Consider the following 14650-nt stretch of genomic DNA (forward strand, 5'->3'; position numbering starts at 1 on the left):
ATTTCCATTTATGTCCCATCTTTAAAGCCTTTTGGGACATTCCTACTTGGGATGTTTAACTTTAGAATCCAATAGAAATCCATTGTGCCTCATCTGCTCTTTGTTTACTCTATTACACCTGTCTTGACCGAAAATGGTCAAAGAGACACGTCCCTGATGTGAATTATCTGTTATGTGGGCTGTTCACAACCTCGCTTTTAACCATCTCTGCCGCACACCCCTGCAGCAACGCTCAGGCTGTGGCTTTTCTAATTTCCCATTTTGTTGAAACTCAGACCAGCTCTGCGGTGTCCTCCCTCCTCCCCACCTTTTGTTGAGCCTAACGCTGCTGCACTGAACACACTCTGGCTTTGCATGTTCTGTTACTGGCTCTGAGGAAGCACACCTTGTTTAAGCGGAATGCTGCTAGTGAAAATGGACTCCTTGCATTTGATATTCTCACCCTGGACAATTTGGACGTGGTTTCCTATGAAAATGAAATCACTTTCAGGCTAAAAGGGAGCCTGAAAAATGAGACCGGGGGGAGAGATATGGAGTCGTTTATGAAATGGGATGCTTAAGTGGTAGGTTATTAAATTGTGTGAGAGTTGATGGTAAACTGCTGGTCTAGATTCTGTGTCCCTTGTCAGAAATTCATTTTAAAACTCATGGAAGATTTTGTTTTACATTAAATCTTAGTTTAACTAGGAGCAAATGTCCTGGAAATGAGTGTCTGAGGCTGCTAGCTATATTGGTAAGCTGAGAGACATAGTTTGTAGGCTCTCCTTCAAGTGCTCTTGGCTCTGCTCTTGGTCTGTCTCCCCTGTCCCTTTAGAGGTTTCTGTTCTAAAGAATTTGAGGGAGATATACACATACACATACACACACAAATACATATATGAACACACACAGGAAGAGAGAGAACTGTAAAAAAAAAAACCATAAAATTAGCCAAAAATGGTATTTGATATGAAAAACGACTAAGAAAAAGCACACACTCTATATGCCATATGTAAATGTTATACCACTAAGCACGTGCGATGATTATGTATTTTTATACAGGGCCCTGGGGAAAATGTGAGTCAAATTAAGTGAGAGAGCAAATTGGACTGCCCCATTTAAACAGTAACTCAAACTGAAATCTATGCTTGCTGGTTCTCTAAATTTTATTTTTAATCATCTTTAAACTGGAGCAAACTAAAGTTTTATAATTTGCATAATCTTTATTTTGACGTGACTCACACATTTTCACATTTTAAAATAATCAACATTAGAGGATGACTCCTTCCCCCACCTCCAAATAATATTATGGCCCAAAGATTTAAGAAAGTTAACATTTTGGTAAAGAAAACATTCTAAATGTGATTTAAAATGGGATTTAATACCCACTAGAAACAACCTGAGAAGTTACATTCTCATCTTTCCTTCCATACAGGACTTATGAGGCAATTTTATGTCCTTTCTTTGAAAGTTTCCATGGCAAATTTTTTCTCAGAATGTACCGCTTAATAGCAAATGATCATGTTTTTTTTCTCTTTTGCTCATGAAGATGGTTTTTCAAGACACTCAAATCAGCCTTCCATTTTATTTCATGTTGTTATCAACATGAAACATTCCCTTTGAATAAGAAATGGTGACCTAAGGCTTGCTTCCCTTTTCAGCCTAGACTCCCCCCTCTCTCCTTATCCTATCTTCAAACAATTTTTTGGAGTTAATATTTAGTGCTCCTCATCAAATCAATTAAAGATATTAATTGGAAGATGAGTCTCTTTTTAGATGAAATTTTTTAAAAAGTATATAATCTCCAAGCAATTTTCTGATACTCTCGTATCTCCGTAACTTTAATTAAATGTCAAGGGCAATTATATTCTCTCTTGCAATTAAATAATCTTAAGTGTATATGACAGCTGCAAGCAATAAGTATTTGAAATATATATATGGCCAGGTTTTTTTTTAAGTAAACCATATTATTTATTCCATGTCATTGTACATCAGATTCTAGTAATTCAGGTAAAATTCTCCTTCCCTTAACTGACTATTCATAACTGTTATATAAAAGTAATATATTGTTCATTGTTCAGCAAAATGAAATGCAAAGAATGTGGAATGTAAAAATAAACCAAAGTTAGTTTTCTAAAATATGAAATTCAATAAATACATTGCCCTATATGCTGTAGTTAAATAAAATTACTGCCTGAGAACAGAATAAACACCATGAAATTTCAGGCCAAAAGAAATAGAGCTTGTGAACATACACGCATGCTTAATTAAAATTGTTCCCGCATACATACCATTATTTTTCTCCCCCTCAAAAAAATCTTTCATTTTGGGAAGATCATAAACCACACTTTGGTTCCCAGAGGTAGAAACATCAGCAGTGATTTCAACAATGGCAGTGTTGTCTTAAGCAAATCACTCACAGACTGTGAGTTATATGTGGCCAGGGGGTTGAGAGGAAAGTAAAGTTTTCTAAACTTTCATGTAAATTGTTTTGTAATTTGGTGTTATATAAGCTGATGTTTTCTTCTACTTCTTTCCCAATTTTATTTTGTGACTCTCCCTAGGCTTTCTGCCTTTTTAGGAGAAAAATAATTTACACTACCAAGATGGCAAAATAAGTATTTCTATAAATATCCCAGCTTGCAGATATAGAATTTTTAATATGAAATTTTTTTGCTTTTTTTTACTGTTTAGAATTCATAATTTTATTTCTGACATTTAATTAAGGGAATCTGAATTCTAGCAGCCAAATGTTTACCATCAATCCTGGAATAGATTTTAAATGTCTACTCATTCTATTAATAATAATTGGACTATTTATTTACTTGGAATTTAATCTACTTTGGAAAAAACAAAAAGATCTACAAATTTCTAATGCAGAAGCCACAAGAAGTTGAAGGGCCTTTAGGTTTCTAAATATTTAATGGAGTCAGTTTATGCTTCACTACTCTAACATTACTGCTGAGGTTTTTCTTTGCACTACATTCCTTTTTTGTGACATTTGTTATGCATTGTAGAGGCTGTGTTTTGAACTATGAATCAAGTTAGAAATAAAGAGGTCCCATTTAAGATGTACAAAATTGAGCCATAGGGATGCCTGTCAAAAAAAATTTCTGTATAAGAGTTCCCTTTAAAGATATATGATATAATGCATGTAATAAGTTATCAGATTTGCTAATTTCATGTTTCTGTGAAATCATCAGGGGGGAATTTTGACAGCGCTTTTGATGCAGAGAAGGGTGTTGGGACAATTGTCATCGCAAAACCTTTGGATGCAGAGCAGAGGTCCATCTATAATATGAGCGTGGAAGTCACCGATGGGACAAATGTTGCTGTCACTCAGGTGAGATGTTAAATTACTGAATAGCAGGAATGCTGAAAGAGCTGCCAAAGTCAGGGGTGCAAGCAATGAAAAAAATGTAATGGAAGTAGTAAATTATGTCGATGGTTTTCTAGTGTTTAAAAAAATCATTTTCAAGAACAAGTGAGAAAAGGGATTCTATAGATGATATCATAGGACTTAGCTGCCGCTTTCAAGAGTTGTGATTGATCATGCATGGAAAAGTGATGCGTGTTTCTTTCCTGATCATCTACTGTAGATTTACCTGTTTGACAATAAAGTCAACTTTCCTTGAATTTACAAAGAGGAGGACATCTATATTGCTTGAGTTAACACACCATGTTATTCTTTACCTCATCATTTTTTTTAGTCACAGAAAGTTATAGCTAAAGAATACCTAAGAGTCCAAATTCATTTATAGACTTAGATAAGCTAAGTGATATATCCAAGGTCACACAGCCTTAGTAAAGAAAAAGGACTGGGACCTATGTGTCCTGACTCTCTTCTGCCATTCTAGCCTCTTTGTCCTTGCTGTCTGTATAGTAGAACCCCCTGGTTGAGGGGAGACGTTAAAAGCACCCGTGGCTGGACCCCAGCCACAGAAATCCTGTGTGATTCTGACATGCAGCCAGGGTCGAGGACCGCTCCTTACACTTTGCAACCTGAGCGCATGTGAAAGGGCATTGAGAGCAGGAGGAAAAGAAAATCTTTGGGCTTCTCATGTGGCTTAGTACATCTTTCTGAGACTAGCACAATGTTAGATAACAATATGGGGTAGACCTGTACTAAATATGAGAAGATTTTTTTTTCTTATTTTTTAGCACCAGAGACCTAAGCCAGTTATGGCAGAGAGCTGGCACACATGCATATGCTGTAACCCCTCTCTTAGTCCCTGCTGCGCTCTGAGATTCCCCTAACCCCAGAAGGCATCACTAATTCATCAAGGCCCATTTTTCTGCTGAGCCCAGATGTGTCCTTAGAATCTTTCTGAACACAATGCTTCAGGTGGTGAAGATGAAATTTTTGCCAACCCTGAAGCAAGCAAGTTTTGATTCATCTTAAATATGATGTAAGCATTTGCAACTATGTTGTTTTATAAAGGAGAGAGGTTGAATATTTCATGTGTTTGCCTAGCCAGCTGCCTCTTAGTTTGAGACTATTTGAAAAATATAATGCAACTCTTTTCTTTGAATCTGTTTATAATGATAGAATGGTAGAATTTGAAGAAAACAATAGGGTTCACTTTAGTACAACTCCTTTACTTTTCATTTGAATAAACTGAAACCTTAGAAAGGGGAAGTGACTTGCATATAATACGGCAGCCAGTGTGAGACAATTTCTGATCCTCCAACCTGTGTCCTTTCCCAGTAACTAGGATGATCATATGATTCTGTTTGCCTTAAAGAGTCCCGTTTATGTCTGTGGCATTGGCATAATTATTCTCCTTCCCTTAACTGACTATTAATAATTGTTATATAAAAGCAATATATTGTTTATTGATCAGCAAAATGAAATGCAAAGAATGTGGAATGTAAAAATAAACCAAAATTAGTTTTCTAAAATATGAAATTCAGTAAATACAGCCACAGAAATCCTATGTGATTCTGACATGCAGCCAGGGTTGAGGACCCCATTAACTCTCAAAATTGCCCCATTTGGGATGATAAATTATATGGTCACCCTATCGAAAATCATACTGTTTCAGGGTATTTTCAAGGCGGAAATATAGACACATGGAAAGAACCCATGGCTGAGGTGTTACGAGAACCACACAGTCCAAAAGCACACCCCCAAAGACTAATACAAAACAACCCACCTGCTGTATTGCTGTCTTAAGTGTTATTTCATTTTAAATGTGAATTTAAGTTTTAAAAATTAGCCTTGTCTTAGCATATTCAACCTTGACTTTTTAGTGCCACTTAAAAACATAAGACATATTTGAGTAAAATACAAATAAAGCATGAAACCATATTCATTTCCAGACTTTTCTCCAGAGTTTCATACCAGTTGAATTAAATGGTATTCAGTGTGCCCAGAATACAATTATGGATATTTTAAAAATTGAATATTTTTAGAACAAGTGAATGAATAGTAGATACATATTCAGCAGAGTCTATGCAGCAGATATGCTGGATCTCCAAAGCACAAAACTGATTCATGTTAAAAACAACAACAAAAATTATCAATGATACTTTTACTTTAGGATTTTATTAGAACCAGATGAGAAATCATTTAACAGCATTTGTTCCACAAATATCTTTAGAGTTCATACCATAGGCTAGGAGCAGTTCTAGATGCTAAGTACTAAGGTCACAGTGATTCACAGTTTTAAATCCAGGTGACTGACATGTATTCTTTTTTTTCAAGTTAATATGGAAACATGTATTACAAGACTTTGAATGTACACACTGTTTGAGTCCTGTTTTTGTTTATTTTATTTGTGACTAGTATACAGTTAGGCTTATCTCCAGGGCTGTTTAGAAGTAGTTAGAGAATTAGGTGAACTTTGAGGCACCTTTTGGTAGGGCCAAGATAAGGAAGTTAATGAAGGGTGCCAAGAGATTTTCTTGTCTAAAGCATTCAAGTCACTCTGTGTCTCCAGAGTCATGACCTTTTTATGAAGTGGGAACTGAGAGTTTCCAAAGTACATACTAGTATGTCATTGGTATTGCCATCAGGAAGTCATTACTCTGTCTGCTGAGCTATCTTAGGGCCTGACCACCTCCCCAGCCCCTGCCAATCCAGGCCTCTCTAACATTTACCACGGCTTTCCCGGCAGTGGTGGCAGGAATGCTTCTCTGAATTAGTCAGCACCCTCCGTGTCAAGAACACTTTTACAAAAGGACATTTTGGGAAATAAAAGGCATTCTGGATTTCTTTTGGAAACCATGAAAGCATGTTCCCATGCATGACCCTGGGCAACTTAATGATTCTACCATCAAACAGATAACCTTCACCATATAACTAAATAAATGTCCTGTAGCCCCAAAACACCTGTTCAGTTTTCCTTTGGGAACTTTTCTCTGCTTTGTTCATTTGGAATCATAAAACATGATATGACATGGGGTTCAAGTCATCCATAAACAACATGTTGAACTTGGCTTCACAAATGTCAAATAAATCAGATCCTCAGTGATTCTGTGTCTACATGAAAACCCTTCCCTCACCTTCAGTTTTGTCCTATTCTCCCAACTCTCACAGGATTCATGTGCCTCAGAGCTACAATATCTAATGACACACATCCTTTTCTTTCCTGAGATTCCTTAGTGTGAGCACAAAACATAAGAAGGTCCTGTGGGTTTTAAGTTGTAAAGATTCCAATGAACTAAACGCAAGAATAAAGCATCCCAACACTGACAAAAAACTCCTAGCAAGATGGACAAGGGCCTCTGCATAAACTAGTTCTTTATTTTGTAAGGGATATTATTATACTTTTTATAATACAATGTTAGTATTTGGCAACATGGGCTTTGTAGCAGGTAATTTTGCATCCCAATCTCAACTCTGTCACGAAACAGATGAGTCACCTCAAGCAAGCCACCTAACTTCTCCGCACCCTAGTCTTCTTGTTTGGAGGTGCCAATACCTACAACATGGGAGTTGCTATGAGGATTACATGAGTTTATGAATGCAGAGTATCAGCATGAGGTCTAACTGTAGTAAGAATTCGGTTAATACTAGCTACTGCTGCTATTATTATTATTCCTATCACCTGTTAGCTTCTCTGAGGCAAACATGGGGTTTGCCTCACATGTTGCTGTGAGAAATGAGTCTATGTTGGATCTTTTACTTCATCAGAGCCCTGTCTCTGATGAAGTGGAAGATCCAGTGGCTGCATCCCCATCCTTTAGTGAGGACTATTCTGGATACTTTCTGACTTGTCCTGGGGTGGAAAGTGCAAGACAGTGCCTTAAGGCACCCTCAGTGCACATGAGGTAGAATTTGTCAAGGGCTCTGTGGCCACACCAGGCCAAAGGTATCTTAGTGGGCTTTTCCCAGTTCCTCATGTGCCATCCCAGGATGGCCGCCTTTAGTGGCTCTTTGATAGTCTTCTCTTTGCCTAAAACCAACTGGCATTTTTTAGTGCTTGCCATGTCCCAAGAATTATCCCAAGTTTTAAAAGCTTACCCATTCTCTATACTGCTAATGTTGTGGAATGATAGCAGATAGTCCATGAACTGGCACTAGAATTAGCATTTCCCTGGACTAATGAATGACTAATGTTCACTGGAGTGATTTTAAACCAGCACCCTGATGCCTTCTTATCCAGACCCCTGCCCCACTTCAAATCCTGCTGTCTCTAACAAACCCGTGCAAATCAGGACCTAATTGTACAAACAACTTAAACCTTCCAAAACAGTTTGAGTTCCTAAGAGGTCCTTGAAGCCCATGAACTTGTTAATAAATTTTGGCATGTGTATATGTTTTTCTAGAGAGAAAGTCCATAATTTTCATCAGATGTTCAAATGGGTATGTGATCTAAAAATGGTTAAGATAAACTAACTCCTTAACACTTTTTTTTCAGCCAGTAACTCTAGTTAAAAATTTCAGCATGCAGCCGCCGACACTCCCTGGGAAACATATGCACACACCTGGGGGGATCGTTGTCCTCTGAAGGCTCCCCAGCTCTGTCACCGGGCTGCCATGGTGTTCCAAAGCACTATTGTTCTGGGTTAAGAAAGACTGTCCACCAAAGCCTTGGACAGCAAACAGGAGATTCACTCTCTTTGAGAATTTTTTTTAAAAAATAGGAAGATTCTGTGGGAGAAAGGGGTACTACCAGTCTTAAACATTACAGAAGTGTTCCTCATGTTAATGTCTTAGAAGCCCAGAGATGAGTGAGGATGTCTGAAGGGTTTCTGGCACAGGGGGATGAAAAGGTTGAAGGAATCTATACTGTATCTGCTTGGAAAAGAGTTGAGGAATCACAAGGGGCATTGGCTGTTATGAGCAAGGGAGGAATAGAGAGTATCCAGGTAGAAACAGAGGCCCATAAGAAGCAGGAATAATGAAATGCCTAGGAGGATGGGGTTATCATCCCTCCAAACATAAAGTAGCACTACGAAGCCATTTTAAGAGGAATTCTACCCATAGTGCCCAGACGGTGGTCTTTACATACCGTTTACCTTGGAAAGGAGTCAGGATTCCTCATAGAAATGGATAATTGCAGGTTTGGGGCAGGAGCCTAGGGCATCTTTTCCTGCCAGAAAAGCCTACTGGAATCATGGCAAAGCATGACAAGAGGAGACTTAAATGGATTTCCACTGATCAAAGATGGGATAATATGAACATCAAAAAGAATAATGGGATGAGTATAACAGACTGAAACACATGAAATAGATTAAAAAACTCAAGTGTTTACACATATTTATTCTCAAAAATAATATCATTTAACTCTTACAGTTACTCAGTGAAGCAGGTGCTATTTGTGGTAGGCAACAGAGCTCTCCTTCACTTCCCCAAGAAGATGTTCATGTTCTAATCTTTGGATTTGTGAATATGTTATGTTACATGGCAAATGGGACTTCGCAGATGTGATTAGGGTATAAATCTTAAGACACAGAGAGGATCCTGGAGTATCCAGTTAGGCCCAGTCGAATCACATGAGCCCTTAAGCAGAAGAAGAAAGGCAGCAAAAGGGTAAGTAAGAGATTCAAAACGTGAGAAGGACTTGAGACATCATTTCTAATTTGAATATGAAAGCAGCAACATGACAAGGAATTAATGCAGCCTTAAGGAGCTGAGAGAGACTCCCAGCTGACAGCCAGCAGGGAAACCAGGGGCCTCCGTTCTACAACCACAAGGAACTATATTCGGTCAACAACCTGAATGAGCTTGGGGCAGTCATCCCCAGACCTTCCAGAAAGAAACACATCCATGCCAACCCTTGATTTCGGCCTTGAGTCCTCACCTACACAACTATGAGATAATCAGTGTTTTAAGCTTCTAAGTTTATGGTAACTTTTTTTTTCTTTTTTTTTTTTTTTCCGGGACAGGGTCTCACTCTGTCACCCTGGCTGGAGTGCAGTGGCACAATCACGACTCATGGTAGCCTGGACTTCCTGGGCTCAAACAATTCTCCCACCTCAAGCCTCCCAAGTAGCTAACACTATAGGCATGCACCACCACACCCAGATAATTTTTGTATTTTTTGTAGAGGTGGGTTTTTACCATGTTGCCCAAGCTGGTCTTGAACTCTTGGGCTTTAGTGACCTGCCTGCCTCGGCCTCCCAAAGTGCTAGGATTATAGATAGGTGTGAGGCACTGCACCCAGCCTATAGTAACTTTTTATGATACAAATAGAAAAATAACCTACTACTGCCATGCCCATTTTACAGATAAGGAAAGAGAGGCAAAGCAAGGTTAAATAACTAGAGTAGATCAGGGTTTATATCCAGGTTCCAGATCCTGCTCTCTTAACCACTACACAATGCTGTCTCTTAAAAGCAAGATGAAAATTTTGATATCTGTTCTAATGCAGGAAAAGAAACTCACCTGGCCCTACTAGTTATGAAGAAGACACTCTTAAGATGGCGGCTTAGGGAACATGATGCCGCCTGTGGTTGTCAGATTGTCTTATAGTCAGCCATTCAAAGAAGAGAGCAAAATACTTCAACCTTCTCATAGCTCTCACTTCAACCCACTGAGCTTTTGGGCCCCAGAGACACACATTACCAAGGATGAGAAATTATGAATTTTAGCAACTTTCCCCATACATCTGCCAAACCAATCTGAGTTACTGCATCATCAGAGCAAGTTTAAATGAAACTAGAACATGGCTCTTTCAAAGAGTTAATGGATGAAAATACATAGTAATATATGATACCTGGTATTTATATAATAATTATTTAAGTAATAAGGCTCTTTTTTTCTTTTCTTTTTTTTTTTTTTTGAGACAGAGTCTCACTCTGTCACCCAGGCTGGAGTACAGTGGCACAATCTCGTCTCACTGCAACCTCCACCTCCCAGGTTCAAGCAATTCTCCTGCCCTCCTGCCTCAGGCTCCAGAGTAGCTGGGACTACAGGTGCATGCCACTACGCCCGGCTAAGTTTTGTATTTTTAGTAGAGATGGGATTATCCCCATGTTGGCCAGGCAGGTCTCGAACTCCTGACCTCAAGTGATCCACCCACCTTGGCCTCCCACCAAGCCACCGTGCCCGGCCATAAGGCTCATTCTTAAGCTTGTTTTCCCTATAACTCTGGGATACTTAAATCAGGTGTTATCATTACACTCATTTCCAGTGAGAAATTGAGGCACAGACTGCTCAGGTGGCCTGCCTAGGTATACATAGGTAAAGAGATATAAACCTGCTTCTTCACAAAATCATATACTATATGAGTCCAGGAACATTTCCTACACGTTTATATATATGAAATACACAATTTAACTCATTATTGAAATCATCTGGTGTAATGAAAGGAGCACCAACTCAGAATTAGGCAACCCAAGTTCAAGTCAGCACTTAACCAATTCCTGTCTGTGTTACTACAGAAGGCAGTTCAGTCACGTTGAGACTCAGTTTCTTCAGCATAATGAGAATAAAACTTTACATGCCTCATAAATTTTAAGACGAAATATGCTATTACAAGAAGATTCTTGGAATCTGTGATATGCTAGACACATACAGACTTTATTAATGTTAATTTCTCAACTTAAAATTAGCTGTAAAATATGTGTATGGCTATTATTGTTATTTATGAAAGACAGCAGAGACAGCCATGTCCAAATTATAATCTAAAAGTTACATTGATTTGATTCAGGGACTCATGTGATTTTGTGGTTTTAATGTTTTTCTTATTCAAGTAATCCTTTAGACTTATAAGGATAGGAAGGCCAGGCACGGTGGCTCACATATGAATCCCAACATTTTGGGAGGCTGAGACGGGAGGATCACTTGAGGCCAGGAATTCAACACTAGCCTGAATAACACAGTGAGAACTTATTTCTGCAATAATAATAATAATAATTTTTTAATTAGCCAGATGTGGTGGTCACGTGCATCTATAGTTTCAGCTACTCAAGTGGCTGAGGCAGAAGGATCACTTCAGCCCAAAGGTTCAAGGTTATAGTAAGCTATGATCATGCCCTGAGACCCTGTCTCTAAAAAAATTAAAAGGCTGGGTACAGGGGTCATGCTTATAATCCCAACACTTTGGGAGGTCAAGGCAAGAGGATTGCTTGAGCCCAGGTGTTCAAGACCAGCCCAGTATTTACAAAAAATAAAAAAAACCAGACAGGTATGGTGGTACACGCCTATAGTCCCAGCTACTTGGATGGCAGGATGATACCCTGAGCCTGGGAGGTCGAGGCTGCAGTGAGCCATGATCACACTACTACACTCCAAAGACCCTGTCTCAAAAAGTAATTAATTAATTAAAATAAAATTTAAAAGATAGGAAAATCAGCGTGTATCTGTATGCTCCACAGCCAAACTTGAGATTAAAAAGCTCTTTCAGATAATCTCCAAAATTCTAAAGCCTCACAAAGGCGATTAATGAAATTGGCCAGTCTTTCTGCCAAACGACCTTCATGTATTGGGGCTGGGAGGGCTGTGACCTGAATTCCTAAGGTTGGTCTTGACCTTCAATGCTTTGAGGATTTCATTCTTCCTCTCTCATCTCTAACTGCTGTGTTTGGAGTTTCTAATTGGCCTGCTTCCTTAAAAAGTAGGTTTTTACCTTGAAGATGTGGACTTTGTTTTATGGCCTCCCTTCATCCTGAACCTACTTAAAAGTGGAGAAGAAACGAATCACTTTTGCCAAAGCTGCTCTATGATTCACTAGAACAACAGACTCCCACAGGGCATCTCCCTCATCAGGGTTTTTCTTTCATCTCCTTTTGTGTCATCTGCCTCTTGGCAGTGAAAAAGGCAGTGGCTTGCCAGGTGCAATGGCTCACGCCTGTAATCCCAACACTTTGGGAGGCCAAGGTGGGGAGATCACGAGGTCAGGAGTTCGAGACTGACCTGGTCAACATAGTGAAACCCCTTCTCTACTAAAAATACAAAAATTAGCTGGGTGTGGTGGAATGCACCTGTAGTGCCAGCTACTTGGGAGGCTGAGGTGAGAGAATCACTTGAATCTGGGAGGCAGAGGTTGCAGTAAGCCAAGACCACGCCATTGCACTCCAGTCTGGGTGACAGAGCAAGACTCCATCTCAAAAAAAAAAAAAGGCAGTGGCCTACACTTCCCTTGTGTATTTAGATTAGGAAAATGCTGGAACAACTACAAATGTATATGGATAAAATAAGGCAGCAAGCCAAATCTTAAAATGTAAGACTTTCTTTTTTAATTAAAAAAAAAAAAAAAGACACAGCAAGGTGTGGCAGCTCATGCCTGTAATCCCAACACTTTGGGAGGCCAAGGTGGAAGGATCACTTGAGGCCAGGAGTTTGAGACCGGCCTGGGTAACATAGCGAGGACTCATCTCTACAAAACAAAAAATTAGCCGGGCCTGGTGGTGCAGTCCAATTGTCCCAGCTACTTGGGAGGCTGAGGTGTGAGTCTGAAACTGCAGTGAGCCATGATTGTGCCACTGCGCTCCAGCCTAGGAGACAAACGAAAACCCTGTCTCATAAAATAATAAAAATGAAATTTTACTGTATGTATAGATCTGGGCTTAACAACTTATGAGGAGATCAGTTTTTGAAAATAGATTCTAATTTTAAAGGGACCAGGGATCTTTATATTTAAAATAACCTCATAATGAATGTTCATGAAAAGAGAATGGAATCAGTTATCTATTTTGTAAATTAGGATTTCTCTACAGCAAAGTACATAATATCCGTACACATTGTATGTATAAATGTTACGCACATTTACTTTTAATGTGTGTGTAACTTAATGCACACGGAAATGATAGGATGGGGTGAATACAGAATTAGCTCTGTAATACCTGGGGTTGAGTCTGGCCTTGACATAGGACTTTAGGCACATCTTTTAACTTCTCTAATTCTCATTTTCCCCGCTGGCAAACCAGAAATAATAAAGTCTAGGAAATCAATGTGATACAGATTTATAAACTGTAAAACAAGTACAAGCTGATGTGATTTTTCTACTTATACATTCAAAAAGAAAACTTACAAGCTTGAGGAGAATACAAGGGGCTTCACCCTTGAAATCACAACTATAGAATGTTTTAAATACGGTTTTGAAATGCCAGCAGAGGCAGAAGAGAATTTCAGTAATTCAGGACTTAATTGGTTCTAATAAAAGACAGTGCCTTCACCCTACAGCTCGCCCCATGGACACTTTATACCATGAGCCTTTGTGAAGCAGAGCTTGGCATCTACCCAGACTTAGCTTATAAGAGCCTGCAAAACCCAAAGTGTTTGTGGTGGGCAGCATTGAAACCAGCTCTGAAGAGACTTCCTATATTCGGGTTTCCTCCTGCTTTGATTTCATTGTACTTCTTTAGGCATTTCAATTACCATTTTGAACACAACATCTTTGAGAGTTACTTTGCTTTGTTTGTTAGTTCGGGAGCTCACAAATGGCCCTGACTGTGGGAAATAAAAAGTAAATGAGGAGAAGGAAGTCTTTTACAGAGAAACACTTGTTCTGACTGTAGATTAGGCGTAAGACAAAGCAAGCAAAAAGAGGCAAGCTTTTCAAGAGCACATCAACTTTGAAACTTCATGAAGGTCAGGGCAGGCTTGCTGGCCGGAAAGGCTTTTTCCTCCCATTAATATAACTGAACACAAATATTTTAGCATCTTGACTAAGTTAACTTGAACTTTCTGAATGAAAGAATTGGCATTCAAAGAATCTAGTATGGTTCTGCAAATACAGTGGAGATAAGAACAATACCCAAAACTTTACTGGCACACTTTTTAACCCTTTTTCTACCACAAACTACTACAGGGCAAAGCTTGTCCCATGTCCAGCTGACTCTGAATGGCAAGTTATCCCAGCATAGAGGTGGTAGCACCACCATTTGTCTCTCCCTCAAAAAAGGCATATTTGTACCAAAGTGAGTGATAGTGCAGCCATTTATGCAGATAGCCATAATCTGGTTGCATTTATTTTTAAAAGTAAATAATATTCTAGAATACAGCCAAACACTAGGATAATATTTAATAGAGAATAACTAGAGGATTTTTTTCTATTAGGAATCAGACAGGGGCATCACTATATTCAGTACTATTTACTGTCATGCTATAATAGCCAATGCAATTAGACAAGATAAACCAGTTTGTGTCATAAAGAAAAAGGTAAAACTATCTCTGTTTGCATGTAGTATAATTATATATCTGAAAAACTGAAAGGACTGAAAGGTAAAACTTCTATAAGTGATAGGAAAATAACAGGTTAAAAATTTAATATACAAA

At 38.8% G+C, this 14650-nt stretch overlaps 1 protein-coding gene across 5 annotated transcripts in view; it reads left to right on the forward strand.

Annotated features, from left to right (window-relative positions):
• Window positions 1–14650, forward strand: part of FAT3 (FAT atypical cadherin 3) — a 676861-nt gene that overhangs the window by 551228 nt on the left and 110983 nt on the right. For all 5 annotated transcript variants that reach the window (XM_055356052.2, XM_055356051.2, XM_055356056.2 and 2 more), the window contains one exon: window positions 3183–3322. In XM_055356052.2, coding sequence (XP_055212027.2) covers window positions 3183–3322 — 140 coding nt within the window. The remainder of the gene's footprint in view (window positions 1–3182; window positions 3323–14650) is intronic.

The sequence above is a fragment of the Gorilla gorilla genome, chromosome 9, assembly GCF_029281585.2.
Source record: "Gorilla gorilla gorilla isolate KB3781 chromosome 9, NHGRI_mGorGor1-v2.1_pri, whole genome shotgun sequence".
In the NCBI taxonomy this organism is placed as follows: domain Eukaryota; kingdom Metazoa; phylum Chordata; class Mammalia; order Primates; family Hominidae; genus Gorilla; species Gorilla gorilla.